The sequence below is a fragment of the Schistosoma mansoni genome, chromosome 6 (genome assembly GCF_000237925.1).
Source record: "Schistosoma mansoni strain Puerto Rico chromosome 6, complete genome".
Taxonomy (NCBI): domain Eukaryota; kingdom Metazoa; phylum Platyhelminthes; class Trematoda; order Strigeidida; family Schistosomatidae; genus Schistosoma; species Schistosoma mansoni.
The window spans coordinates 17,954,061-17,968,535 of NC_031500.1; the positions used below are offsets into that span (position 1 = coordinate 17,954,061).

The 14,475-nt window shown below is 38.3% G+C and overlaps 1 protein-coding gene and 1 non-coding gene across 3 annotated transcripts; one reads left to right on the forward strand and one right to left on the reverse strand.

The window, feature by feature from the left end:
* Positions 1-1,409: 1,409 nt before the first annotated feature.
* Positions 1,410-1,942, reverse strand: Smp_009390.1 (putative prefoldin subunit). Of its 2 annotated transcripts, XM_018798469.1 has the most exons (4): positions 1,876-1,934; positions 1,676-1,842; positions 1,554-1,638; positions 1,410-1,520 (listed from the first exon to the last, which is right to left on the reverse strand). In XM_018798469.1, the coding sequence occupies exons 1-4, from the start codon at positions 1,897-1,899 to the stop codon at positions 1,440-1,442; spliced, it is 357 nt and encodes a 118-aa protein (XP_018653408.1). In that variant the 5' UTR covers positions 1,900-1,934; the 3' UTR covers positions 1,410-1,439. The 2 variants fall into 2 exon arrangements, with proteins under 2 accessions (XP_018653408.1, XP_018653409.1); XM_018798470.1 differs by having other exon boundaries at positions 1,410-1,638; positions 1,876-1,942.
* A 10,194-nt stretch (positions 1,943-12,136) lies between these two features.
* Positions 12,137-12,203, forward strand: Smp_tRNA_00124_Pseudo_TTG.1.1. Its single transcript has one exon. It is a non-coding gene (tRNA).
* Positions 12,204-14,475: the final 2,272 nt, after the last annotated feature.

Consider the following 14,475-nt stretch of genomic DNA (forward strand, 5'->3'; position numbering starts at 1 on the left):
TTGAAGGAAGCCAGCTTGAACGGCGTACGTGGTTTCAGAAAGACTGCTTCAGTATTCATTATCGGTGGAAGCATTCACTTTCAACCAGACAGTGACTGGAGATCGTTTAGATAGGACAGATTTTCCACCAAGAGCGAGCTGCTGCATAAGTTGAAAAGTAAGGTTACACAAATTGGGGATAAAAGGGGGTGAGTTAGCGATATGGTAAATAATAATAATAATAATAATAATAGTAATAATAATAAAGGTAATAATAATAATGTAAATTGTCTTGCTTTTAGTATGAGCAGGGATATTATCGTCAATAGAGTTCATCATTTCATTCATTTGTGTGTGGGCTGTGATACTGCCCGGGTGTCCAAACCGAAGCAGGTGGTTTTCTTAGGGGACCACACCAAGAGCCTTTGACCTAAAGGTCTGATCCACAAGGCAGTGGAGCATCGTGAGGAGATGCAGTCCCATGGTTGCCGTTGACCAATGACAGGTTCTTCCGCCATTCGTTCCATCAGGATACTGGAGCCCATGTGCACCATTGGTTTGAAATCAGGGTTTTCCAACTCCCCTAGGTGGACCCTCCGTGTCCACCAACCTGGTTAAAGCGCCGGACATTCGCTTTTTGTCCTCTCAATTTCGTAAACAACACCCCCGCCACGAGAAGGCAGTGAGTAGGACTTCCCTGGCAGAGGCTATATATTCGCTGGCCATGTGAGAGCATTTCGAGAGGGAGAGTAGACTCTCCCCACTCTCGGCCGTACCAGGGCATTTGGGGGCTACCAGGGCATTTATAAAGATGATCGAAATTTGATATAGAGCTCACGAAAAATAATCGTCTTTCTAAATTCAGTGAATTAAAATGACCGAAAATTCCCCTTAGCATATTTGGAGCCGTTTTCCATAAACCAAATAGTTATTCTTAGTCAAGCACTTATATGATCGAAACCAAGTAAGTACTCACTATTAAATATATCCGTAACTACATATCTGCTCCAGCTATTGACTAATTTGCCAGGAACATGTGAGCGTACTTAGCTTTAAACCGCACTCGGAATGCGAAGGCCGATGATATTACCTGGTTAACAAAACCGACGTAGATGAAGAATGGTCCGGATGCCATAACAACTTAGCCACTGCCCCATTATCATGTTACTTGGTGGGTACAAACACTGCGTTCGTAATAAATCAACGTTACCGAACAGTAAACAGGGGTACTACATGTCTACAGACGACTGCTGATAGCGCCGACAGCAATTACTTTAAGAGACAGTTCTCACTTACTGAGGAGCTGTATACTTATGTTCCCCATAGCTACGCGCAATAATAGATAGAAAGCACACATATTGGCTAGAAGATGAATCAATGAGCATTCAAACATTCATGGAGCAATGAACAAATATATTTCAAGCTATACAATCACAACTCATTCTTATATAAAGTTGTTGTTAGGACTGCTTTGAACTTAGAAGCTCACGCAACGCCTCTTTAGACTCACTTAACTCATTATTTACTGTGTCTCGGGCTTTCTATAACAAAGTGATTATTAAAGGCAATCTTACCTGTGTAGTCTCAATAGAATCAGTGATCTTGTCTCTGTCCTTCTTTATATCTTCAACTAAAGTTTCCCTAGGCTTCTTGATGAACCTTCACACATTTAATAGTATACTTTTAGGCAAATTACATTCTCCCACACGCTTTGTAAGTAGCTACATCTCCAGGCAAAGTAACTAATTCACTCTCAATTAATTGTGACCGCCTGAACTTTATGTTAAGCGACTCTATTTGAGAATTTAGTATGCTAAATTGTTGGTTCGCCGTAACAGTTTTCTGTCTATGAGCTTCAATGGCCTTTATCGAAGATAAGTTAGTTTTAGTAAATACCTTTTTGACGTCTGGATCCGACATCACCGAATGAGTGACCTGAAGGCAAAATTTCCGCAAAATCCTCTAGGTCAATACAATAAGCAAAACAGGTCCATGTAAACTAATAGTTTGTGTCATATGATGATTAACGGCCCTGGATTTAACTACAACAGTACAGAATTATTAATATATTTTAGTTTCAAATTTGTTTTGCAGAGTTAGTAAACTGTTCGTTCCAATCTTCAGTAATAAGGATAGTAGGTTGATGAACCTGTGTTAATCCTGACAGACTTCCTTCCAGTGAAGGTCTAGCCTCTCCTTGAAAATGTTCACTGATGGGGCTGATACCACTTGTTTGGGTAATGCGCTCCAGTCATTGACCACTCGATGAGAAAAACGGCACCCCACCTTCAGTTTATAAGATCGCGGTTTGTGAACTTTCTTGCTATAACCTCGGAGATTATCAGTGCTGGAGGGAGCAAAAAGATAAGACATCCTAACGCCCAAATCATAATTAAAGATACGAAATGCCAGTATAAGGTTACCTCGTGTCCTACGATAAGACAAGGGGAAAAGGTTTAGACGTTTCAAATGCTCATCGTAAGAGAGTCTTGAAAGACCCTTCATTAATTTTGTCCCCACACGCTGGACTCGCTCAAGTTATTCAGTATCCTTTGTTAGACATCGACTATCTGCTTGGATAAAGTATTCTAAATGTAGCCTTACATAGGTGGGACATCAAATTCGAAACATCTCCACGTCGAAGCATTTAAATGCTCGGCGAAGTGACCATAACGCACGATAACCTCTGGAAGCAGCCGCGTTGCAGTGTGTAGTAGTTTTCAAGGCGGGACTTACGGTTACTCCTAAGTCTTTATGTTCTTGAACGCGTGGAAGAGGTGTACCATTAATGGTATACTAGTAACTAATATCGTGCCCGATGTGCATGAACACGCTCTTCCTGGAATTAACTTCCAAGCCCCAATCATGAGCCCATCTAACTAATTCGTTTAAATCAGCTTGCAGATGACAACGATCAGTCTCATTTCTTATTGTTCTCCAGATTTTAACATCATCCGCAAACAATAATGTCGACGACTTAAGTAATAAAGGTAGTTCATTAATATACAGAGGGAAAAGTAAAGGGCCTAAGATGGTGCCTTGAGGTACACCACTTTTGACCGGTTTCCATTCGGATAGCGCTCCATTGACCCTCATTTTCTCTCTGTCTGCGGTCACATAAGAAGTTTCCTATCCATTCCTGTATAGCACCTGTTATTTCAAAGCCCGAGAGCTTCTGCATAAGACCTAAGTGTGAAACCTTGTCAAACGCTTTGCTAAAATCTATGAATACCATATCGACAGACAGTCCGTTATCTAGGGTTGCTGTTCAATCCTCTCTCGTAGTAAGTTAGTTAGGCGTGAACGCTTGTTACGAAACCCATGTTGCTCGAGAGTTAACAGATTGTACGAATCTATGTGACTCAGTAACTTAGCCCGAATCATCTTTTCAAGTAACTTAACGACTTTGCTGGTTAGGCGGACAGGCCGGCAGTTAGATACCATATGTCTCTGACCATCCTAAAATATAGGGCTGAATATAGCGTCTTCACAGTGTTTGGGTAGTTGAGCGAGTGAAAGGCGGGGATACCGTCACTACGTTTTGTCCGCCTTTTAACGTACGAAAACAGTCGCTTCGGACAGTTACGACTATCGTATGCCAACTGTCGTTCGTAAGTGGTACAGGATTTAACTATGGTCTTTTTTACATATATTTGGGATATTTTTATATTCGCAATAAATGATGCCTGTCCTGTTGACAAGAATAAGTCCCAGAAGTGTTTCCGTAGTGTCTATGTCCAGGTCAGTTTCAGTTTGGAAAGGACAGGAGGCTTGATGGCCTGTGTTAGTCCTGGCAATGATTGTCTCTCAGCTGATCCAACTTTCTTTTGAAGGAGTCGACGGATGGAGCCTCAACCACGTGCTGAGGTAATGAATTTCACTCGTTGATGATTCGATGGAAAAGTCGGTAGTCAGCTTACAAGTAATTCGTTCTGGGCTTGTGAACTTTTTTGGAGTGTCCTCGTAGATTTTCTGTTTTGGAAGATAAGAAAAATGAGGGTATATCAGATGCAAATTTGTCATTAAGCAATTTGAAAACTGTGATCAAGTTGCCTCAGATTCTTCGATATGAAAGCGGGAATAGGTTAAGCTTGGTCAGCCTTCTTGGCTTGAGATGACTCCTAAGTCATTGTGTGTCTGGACAATAGGTAGCTCAGTGTTATTCATCGTGTATGTATCTGTACCTTGATGACCGATATGCATCACGATACACTTGGAAGTATTTATCGGCAATTGCCAGGTTTTGGACCGTTCAGATAATTTCTTCAGGTCATTTTGGAGTTCTAAGTTATCACCCTTACTTTGTATCGCTCCCCATATCTTGACATCGTCAGCATACAGCAAGACTGATGACGATAGTAGACGAGGGAGGTCATTTACGTACAAGAGGAATAACACTGGCCCCAGGTCGTAGCAGAGTAAATATGATCACTTAGAAAAGTGATACTTGCTATATTCATCATATAAAACGCAAGACATAACTAAATTGATTGTGATCCTCCGTCGAAGTTTCACCTGAGTGTTACGTTACAACAGTCTCCTTTAGGGAGTACAACAATTTAATGATTCGGACAGCGAAAAAGTTTGTACATATTTTTGTGCGGATTCCTTCACGTTCCATCTACAGTGAACTAGAAATGCCACAGATATCCAGAACTCGACAACACCTTCGCTCTTAACGCTCTTGCAATCAGAAGACATCGACCCAGTCAAATAATAAGTCACTGGCTAATGTGTTCGAAGATATACTTGGAAACTTGCTTATGTGTTTATAACGTCTGATCTGAGCTGGTTAGTAGTTGGAAGGGATGCGTAGCACGAGGTACCCACTGATGACGTGGTATGGATATGTAACTGAGTGCATTTAGCTACAGTGTGTCCAGTAAAACTAATGAGGTTGGAGATTTATAGAACTATTTCTTTTGGGGGTTTGATTTACTGCAAAAGCTCACCCTCTTCTCTAAGATAAGGCCAGCCAGAATATTACAGCAACCGAACTTACCATAGGCAACCACTCTTTTCATAGCTTTTTGGATCCAGAAGCATCTGGTCAACTTTTCAACATATAAGGAGTCATGTGTTACAACACAACAAAAAATGTACAATGGCTACTTCGACTCATCCCACTTTTCGTTCGTTCTTCATCTATTTCAGTCGTTGCTGTAAGTAAAACATGAAAGCCTAAGTGTATGTCAAGCTACACAGTTGCTCGCGTAAGGAAGCAAAACATGCGAATAAAAACCCGGTATATATGAGTACATAGACCATGGGTATGAGTGAAGAATTTCTACCCGTAAAGGATTTTTCATAATTTCTACGGAAAAATTACTTCACTTATTTGTAAAAATATTGAAAAAAACCATATTTTTGGACATGACTGTATGGAAAACCTGAAAATACAACCAAATACATGTGGGACGTGATAAACAAGACAAAACGTGCAGTAGTCATTCAATTTTTCTGGAAACCTTACCATTCTTCCAGATCATGCAGTCTTATGCCGGTTCCTAGATTCTAGAGAACTTTCATGACAGCAATTAATTATCAAGTGTGGCATCGGAGTCACGAAGCTTGCATCGTTTGATTTTCTTTTGAGAAATCTGACATAAATAGGGTTCTCTCTTAAGCTAGCGGATTTATGATGGTCGATGATACAGTACTTAGGTTCACGCTGAAAACGTTTGTAGGGTCTTTCGTATGTCATTTCAAAAGGTCGTACACGTACAAAGACTTGTGAACTATGTAGTAGGACAGGTTGAACAAAACATCAACCGAACGATGTCGAGTGGAAACAGGTTCGACTGAACTCATGATTCGTAGGCCTTCTCGAGGAAGATTTCAGACCCATGTTCGTTGAAGAAAATGAAAGGTCAATGAATTCTCCTAGAATTCGGGATATCGGTCTGTAAATGAGTTGTAATGCAGTTTATCTTACATCTGCCTTCGTTACACTGTGAAAGTCGAGTAAAACGAGTGGAAGTGTATCAGTCCACTGAGAAACGTCTGGAACTGAGCGTGAAGCTTCGAAATGTTGATGAAATCGTTCTGCCAACCTGATAGCTTGTGAGTAGTATGTAGTCGTTTACACTCGTGTAATTCCTAGTTGTGTGGTTAGACAGCAGAAATGTCCAGATTCTAACTGGCGTCCACGGTCTGTAGTGATAGTTAAAGGACAGCCGATGTTTGCCCATCATCGTTCGACAAAGGTGCGGGTCAATGTTTTAGCAGTTATGTCGGTGATGGGCACTGCTTCTGGCCATCGTACAAAACAATCCACACAGTTTGAGAGGTAAAAATTTCCTTTTTTTCAATCTGGCGAGTAACCAACCTTATCCAGATGGATGTGGTCGAAACGAGCATCGAAGATATTGAAAGAGCTCAAGGAACACTTGTTGTGTCTGGTCACCCTAGATTTCTTGCGGATCACATAGGGGCGTGCTCATTCCCTCATGCCCTTATTCATACTAAACCAGTACAATTGTTCTGACATGAGTTGATGGTTGCACGGACACCTGTCTGAGAAATTTTGTGCAACGTGTTGAATACGATTTTTGAAGCTAGAAGAGCATAAGGCCGATACCTTGGAAACTTTTAAGGAAAGTTATAAGAGACAAGGAGTCTGCGACAACATTGTTCCCACCAGAAATTTGTTATATATCGGTAATAAACTGAGAATAAAGCCTAGATCACGAGACTGACAAACGCAGTACTTGATTGAAAACGAGTTAGAGGGAAAATGAGAAGTTTACAGTCTGTCAACAGTGTGAATTCTTGGCCTCACACAGTGTCGGAAACGCCGTACAGCACAATAAATGCCTATTAGTTTACTGTTAAAAGCGCTGTACCCCGATTTAATGTATTTCAACTATCTTGAGAGGAACTTTAAAGGTTGCCAGGTGTTGATCAGCCAATTTTTGTAAGACTTCCCCAACTGCCGATTCGGATGCATCTACGGAGGTGTCACTTAGTGTTTTGATTTCCTATGTGCAAGCACGGTTGCTTATTAGATATCTTTCTTAACCAGGAAGGTTGCTTTTTGCGCGTCGTCGTTCAAATTGATGTGTTTCGCAATTCAACAAATTTGGTTTGTTAAAAGTTACATGAGAGATGCAGAATTCGATGTGAACTGTCGATAAAAACTTACAAGGCAGATGAATTTGTGTAATTTCTCGACTGCGGTCACTTCTGGATAGTCCATAATGATGGCTGCCTTGCCTTTTGGAGGGAAGGAATCTTGAACGTCAGTAATGTGCCCAAGAAAGTTCGCAGGATCGAATCGGCATTTCGCGATTTTCACAGTAATTCCGTACAAACGAATGTACTGTATTTCAAAATCAATGAGTCATCATTACAAAGGAGTCGTCGGTTCATTCAAACATCACAGGTACTTCTCAACAGCAGGCACCCACTACCCCACTTGGCCTCAAAGACAAGAACTTCACTCCCGCTCCCTAATCGTTAATCTCTAGATGGCTGAGCTAGCATTCAGTGACATATATGTCAAATTTTCTGAAAAAGCGCGTTCTAAGACAAAACAACTGTCCCGAACTTTGTGGTCTACACAGGTGTTATAGCTATGATTAACTCGTGATTCAAACTATGAAAATTCTAGCATTTTTACAAAATCTCTCTTATACCAAGATAATTTTCGTTACTAACTGATATCAGATAGCATCTGATGTTTTTTACATATAAAAAAATACTCTTCAGTAGTATATACTCACAACTGAAATTAGAAAAATATCTCCTTCCTTAACCTAGTTAACATGACTATTGTTGAGTTACAAAGGATTTTCGAAATGTTGAACTTTTTGCTGTAGGTTAATAGAAATGAAAGTCAAGTATTCTTTTCTACTGTCTCATAAGTTTGACTATCATATAGTAGCTTAAATATTTCACACTTGATTACACGTGATAGAGAATCTCTGGAAGAGGTGGAATCTTTCGCGTACCTGGAAAATATCATCAATAAACAAGGAGGATCTGATGTAGATTTAAAGGCAATGATTGTCAAAGCGAGACACATCATTCCTACGTATAAAGAACATAAGGAACTCAAAATAACTGTCAACTAATTTCAAAGTGAGAATCTTCAGTACGAACGTTAAGACAATTCTACTATGCGGAGCTGAAACGTGGAGAACTACCACAACCATCATCAAAATGGTACAAGTATTTATAAACAATTATTTGCGTAAGATACTGAATATCCGTTCGCCGGATACCATCAGCAACACCCTACTATGAGAGGGAACAAACCAGATTCCATCTGAAGAGGAAATTAGGGAAAGACGTTAGAAGTCGACAAAACATACATTCCGGAGGTCCCCAAACGCCATCATGAGACGAGCCCTTACTTGAAATCCTGAGGAAAAACAATAGAGCAGAAGATCAAGGAACACATGGCATCGGGAGTTGGAAGCAGAAATGAAAAGAATGGAAAGAAATTGGATATAATTGGAAAGGATTGCCCTGGATAGAGTTAGGTGGAGAATCCTGGTGAGTGGCCTGTTCTCCTCAAACGAGTGGTAACGGGTGTAAGTAATTAATTCTATAATAAAACAGGGAAGTGTTACAAATTATAAATACAACTATACATCTTAAGAAAATGACATCATGAAGAGTAAAAGTTTCTTTGCTGAGGTGTCTTCATTCCTTATATGATGATATTTTACTTATATATATACAAATTCTCAAAAGTATCAACCATTATAAAAAAAAGGAGAAAAGAAAGATCACTGGTTTCTTTGTAATTACAATTAAACTATCTAAAATTATATAGTTGAAATCATGAATCGATTGAAGCTAAAATACCAATGAAAACCTGAAAGCACTAGTTGGTCGTTTTGTCCTATTGTGAGGCTCCTAAACAGCGAGCATCCACGATCCCGCCTCGCGAGATTCGAACTCAGAACCTATCAGTCTACTCTAAAACTAAATATAGTATAGATTATCACTACTGATTGATCATTGGGTGGTGATCAATGTCATGCGTGTCAAGTTCTTCTTAGCGCTGATCGAATGCTATCGATCAAGTTGCAATGTGGCCACTAGTCTAGCTGGTTCGACACTGCGTGCACTATGTTGAGATAAGATGGTGGTTGGAGATGGTCAACAGGACACCCTGGACCCGGGTTTCGTGCTACTTGGCACCCATCAGCAAGGTGTACCTGTAATCTTGAGGGAACTGATGCTCTCTGACGGATTCGATCCCGTGTCACTCAATTTAACAGTCATAGACGTTACCACTGAGCTATTCGGGCCGCGATCGACCTCCTATAGGACTGAGATGTAATCACAATCGATTGATAATTGGGTGGTGATCAATGTCATGCGTGTCAAGTCCTTCTTAGTATATATTAATAACATATTTCATTTTGTACAGTGTTTTTATCCATTTAATAAGGGACACTTTCTTGAAATCTATTCTCAATTCAGTGACTGTATTCAATATAATCATTACTTATATTATTTCGTCTTTAGATTGAGATGGAAAACATTATAACGAAAAAAGTAACGAATACTTTTATAGAACAATAGCCAAATAAAGATGATCCATTTTAACGATCCTGAGCTCATCGAGTTAGATAGTTTGACAATGAAGTTTTCATTGTCATTCTGAACAACAATAGTTTTTTTGAATTTACTGATATAGTTGAAATCATGAATCAATTGAAGCTAGACCACCATGGAAAACCTGGAAGCACTGGACAGCCCAGGTTCAGGTATTCCATGGTGGTCTAGCATCAATTGACTCATAATTTCAACTATATAAAATTACTAAAATCTCGACAAAATCCCCTTCTCGATTTACTGATAAGTGAAAAAGATTTTGACTTCTTTACAGAGCTAAAACTGTTGCGATTAATGATAGCCCATTTTTACTCATTACTGATCTCATCTCCTGGTCTCCCTCATTGTCTGGACATTTTATTTATCGTTCTTAGTTGTTTTTCTGATTGTTATATAAAGAATCTTGACTTTCACCATAAAGCCTCATAATTCTTCAAATCCCAAGCCAGAGTATAAATAGTTCAAATTATTTATTCTGGTTGACGTTTTTCCAGCAAGGTTGTTCATGGTAAGATTGAAACTACGAAGATCAATCGAAAGGACTTTTAATGCAGGTAAACTACAACTAATGTTTTCCACACGCCCAATGATCACGCCGACATTGAAAGATAAATTGCCTAGACTAGCCACTTCTTTCTGTATCTATCAATTCAACTGCTCCTGTGGAGCAAGTTATATAGGCAGATGTTCTAGGAATTTGTATACTCGGGCTCGTGAACACCTTCCAGTGTGGTTAAGCAAAGGTGTAGTCAGAACGGTTAACAGCTCTGTTTTAGCCCATTTAGTTCAGACGGGACATAGAGCCGACATTGAGCAATCTTTCACAGTAATATATCGTGTAAATAGCAGTCTACCTAATTCTGTCAGACAGAGAATCCTGCAGACGGCTGAGGCAATTGCTATTCGGATCAAAAAGCCAGAGCTCTGCATCCAAAAGAAATATGTCCAGCCGCTCCTTTTACCCTGGCCAACTTCAGGGTCAACTTGTTAATGATCAATTTTGTAATATGGTGACATTAATTTGATTAATGTTCACTTCTTTATCTACACATCTTATCAGTCATTATTCTTATTCTTATTATTATTATTATTATTATTATTATTATTATCACACCTGCTAACCTTTTAGAGAAATTTATTCGTCATCCACCCCCTATCTACTATATCTGACCTAATTTATATAATTCTACATATTACGTAATTTCCGATTTGTAATCCCACTGTTCTATCTCTCACCACCATGTCAACTATTGCATATATTCTGATCATCATTTTATCTTACGATTTTATTTCACCTATAAACTGATTCAAATTAACACTTCATATTAGTTATCCCCAAAAACATTAACGATTCGATCTTATTTTATATGACAAGCAACACTCCTTGATTCACATATTACAGTTATGTTAAATTGATGTACTCTGCCTTAAACTTGGCCAATCTTCTTTTATGGATTATTAATTTATAATTGTAGAACCTGATGAGAAATTATTGAAAAGAATATTCTTCGTTCATATAATTGTGTTTTAATATGATGGGAATTTTTTCAGCGATTAAAATCTTACATTTGAATATATACTTCATCGTTTCATAGAGGCCATATTTTCGTAAACTATAACTTGCTAAATAATTTAGAAATTCTTCTTTGTTGACCAATTTCATTCTGATTATCTTCGGGGTAACATGTCTATGTCAAGTATCCGCAGTGACTAATCTTTTAAACAAGATACTCACATCATGTACAATAGATTCTTACCTTACACTCACCTCTTTTTCCAGTCAGTTTATTAGTGAAACGAAATAACTAGTCATTTAGTCAAGTGTTCATCAGAACCATGTAATCATTTAAATTATATTATAATAGTTGAGGAGTTCGAACACTAGTTGTTATCATTTCTCTTATTACAACCCAGCTATTCCTATTGCTTAGAATTCTTGAACACCAATTCACTCGAAAAGTCCCCAAATCAGAACACGGTTAAACAGGAACGAAATTATATTCTAAATAACAAGGGTATATGGATGTAGGAAGCACAATAAGAGAAATGTTAGTTTACTCATAGTGTCTACATGAGAAGATTCTTGAGTCTTCTCTAAGTATCCACTAACGCTGATTGAATAAGAAGTAACCAATCAGCGTGCACCAACACAATCATGAACGGAACATGCTTTCATCCAATCTATGTTCCAATAACATCAGTTTAATCCAACACGTGTTACATTGTTTCTTTAGGTATTAAGGTAACTAATCATTATCTTCAGATGGAAATGATCAAAGTCCAAGTTGAACAATAAACCAAATAATATGAATTCACTTAGTATTGTTTGTTTGAATCTTCCCATCGATGTGTTAGGACTGCAACTGGTCAGTCTCTAATTGGCATATGTGCATACTGTGTGTATTGCCTCGATAAAGCCTTAATTAAGCCTTAATTCACAAGCATTGTAAGCAAAGATGGATAGTGGCCAGCAGTGGAATCCAGGATGCGCGTTTCGTCCTAAGCATCAATGGGAACATTCAAACAAACAATACTATGTGAATTCAAACTCCACCCCATTGCACAAGCAAGTGGCTATCAGGACTCAGTGGCCGAGTGGATAATACGATGGCGTTTGAAGCGAAAGGTACTGGGTTCGAGTCCCAGAGTGAACATCAACTCTGAGATACAGGTACATCCAGCTGACGAGTCCCAAATAGGACGAAGCGGGGCGCGTCCTGGATTCCACTGCTAGTCACTATCCTTCTTTACTTATAAACCAAATAATAGTTTCAAACTTATTATATTGACTTCATGAAATTCACTACTGACAAAAGACAAATTTCTCAAAATAGAAACTTCTACCGGTAAACTGTTGGTATTTTAGGGAAAGTCAACTTGCATTTATGATTTTCATAGTTGAAACCATGAGTCAATTGAAGCTACACCACCACCATGGAAAACCTGGAAGCACAAGACGGCCGTTTCGTCCTATTATGGGACTCCTCAGCAGTGTGCATACACAATCCCGCACCCGCGAGTACAAGTATTTCTATGTATAAACCTCAATAGTGTTGAAATTCCTATGTCAAATTACATTTAAACCAATAAAATCACTTTAATCAATCTAAGGCAAACTAAAATGTTCATTATAAACAAACACAAGGGGATCGGTTAGTATTCATTTCCTACTATGATATACTTTCAATGTCTATCAATGAATGATAAAGTCTCACATATATAAACCATTATCATTTCTTATTAATAATTAACATATATTCAACCCCTATATATGACCTTGACTTATTATAATAGAATACTATGATTTGACCGACTAATATAGGTCATAATAGTTATATTATGTTTATGATTTAGTTAATCTAAAATGTGAAGATGAAATCTATTTGAATTGATTTGAGGTTATTCCAATGACCTGTAGATTAGTTAAGAAGTATATAGATAAATCACGAATAAGTAACCCAATTGAACATTATTATAATTGTAAACAAAGATGGATAATGGCTAGCAGTGGAATCTAGGAAGCGCATTTTGTCCTATTTGGGACTCATTGGCATCTCAGAGTTGATGTTCACTCTGGGACTCGAACCCTGTACCTTTCGAGTCCCAGAGAGAAAATCAAGTCTGAGATGCAGGTACATCCAGCTGACGAGTCCCAAATAGGATGAAACACATGTCCTGGATTCCACTGCTAGTCACTATCCACCTTTGCTTACAATGCTTGTGATAAAAGGCAATATCGAGGCAATACGTACAGTATGCATATATGCCAATTAGAGACTGACCAGTTGCAGTCCTAACACATCAATGGGAAGATTCAAATAAACAGTATTAAGTGAATTACTATAATTGTACATCTTTAAGAGTGAAATCTTTGAAATATGACATGTACATGTACTTCTATTGGTGTTTTAGACTGAAGGCTAGATGTATAAACGAGAACAAATCAAGGATGATCAATCAAAGGAAATAGAGGAATGTTAGTAATAGTAGACTGAAACTTGGAGAACTACCATCATCAAAAATACACAAGTATTTCTAAACAATTATCTACGTAAGATACTCATTGTCCGTTGACTGGATACAATCAGCAACACTCTACAGTGAGAGAGGACAAACAAACTTCCAGCTGAAGAGGAAATTAGGAAAAGACATTGAAAGTGAATAAGATACACATTGAGGAGATTATCGAATCGCATCACGAGGTAAGCAGTAACTCGGTATCCTGAAAGGAAACGGAAAAGGGAAAGATCAAAGAATACACTGCGTTGAGAATTGAAAGCAGACAAGAAAAGAATCAATAGCAACTGGAAAGGATTGCCCTAGACAGAGTTGCACAGAGAATGCTGGTGGGTGGCCCATGCTCCTCAAATAAGGAGTAACAGGAGTAAGTAAGTAGATAGTAAGAGCAGAATGTGCAATTCTATTGACATGATAATTCACTGATAATTTAGTACAAATCAGCGCTTCTTTACGTCATTAACCTGATGGTTGGTCGTCTTCAAGCACAGTTTCTCGAAATATAAAAGTCATGTTTTGAAAGACAATTAAAGATAAAGGTTAAACTTAAATCAACAGTAAATGAAAGTTCCAAGAGATGTTATTAACTACATTCGAATTTCGATATATCATAAGAGGTTAAATAGGTCTAACGATGAATCTACCCTACAGACTAGTAAACAGAAATTGAGATGAGACTGAATTAAAATCCCAAATACCTAACAAGTATTGTGATTGAGATTCAAAATGATATCTTTTAAACTGTTAGGACAGAATGATAACAAAATTCTGTGTGTATTTCACTGTTCTGCGACAGACTGCGTCTGATAACAACACCTGTCTGTATCGTTTTCTTCGTAATTTCTTAAGCTACAAGATGATCTTAAATCTGTGCTATATCACCATAGTCTCCAACAAGACCTTAAC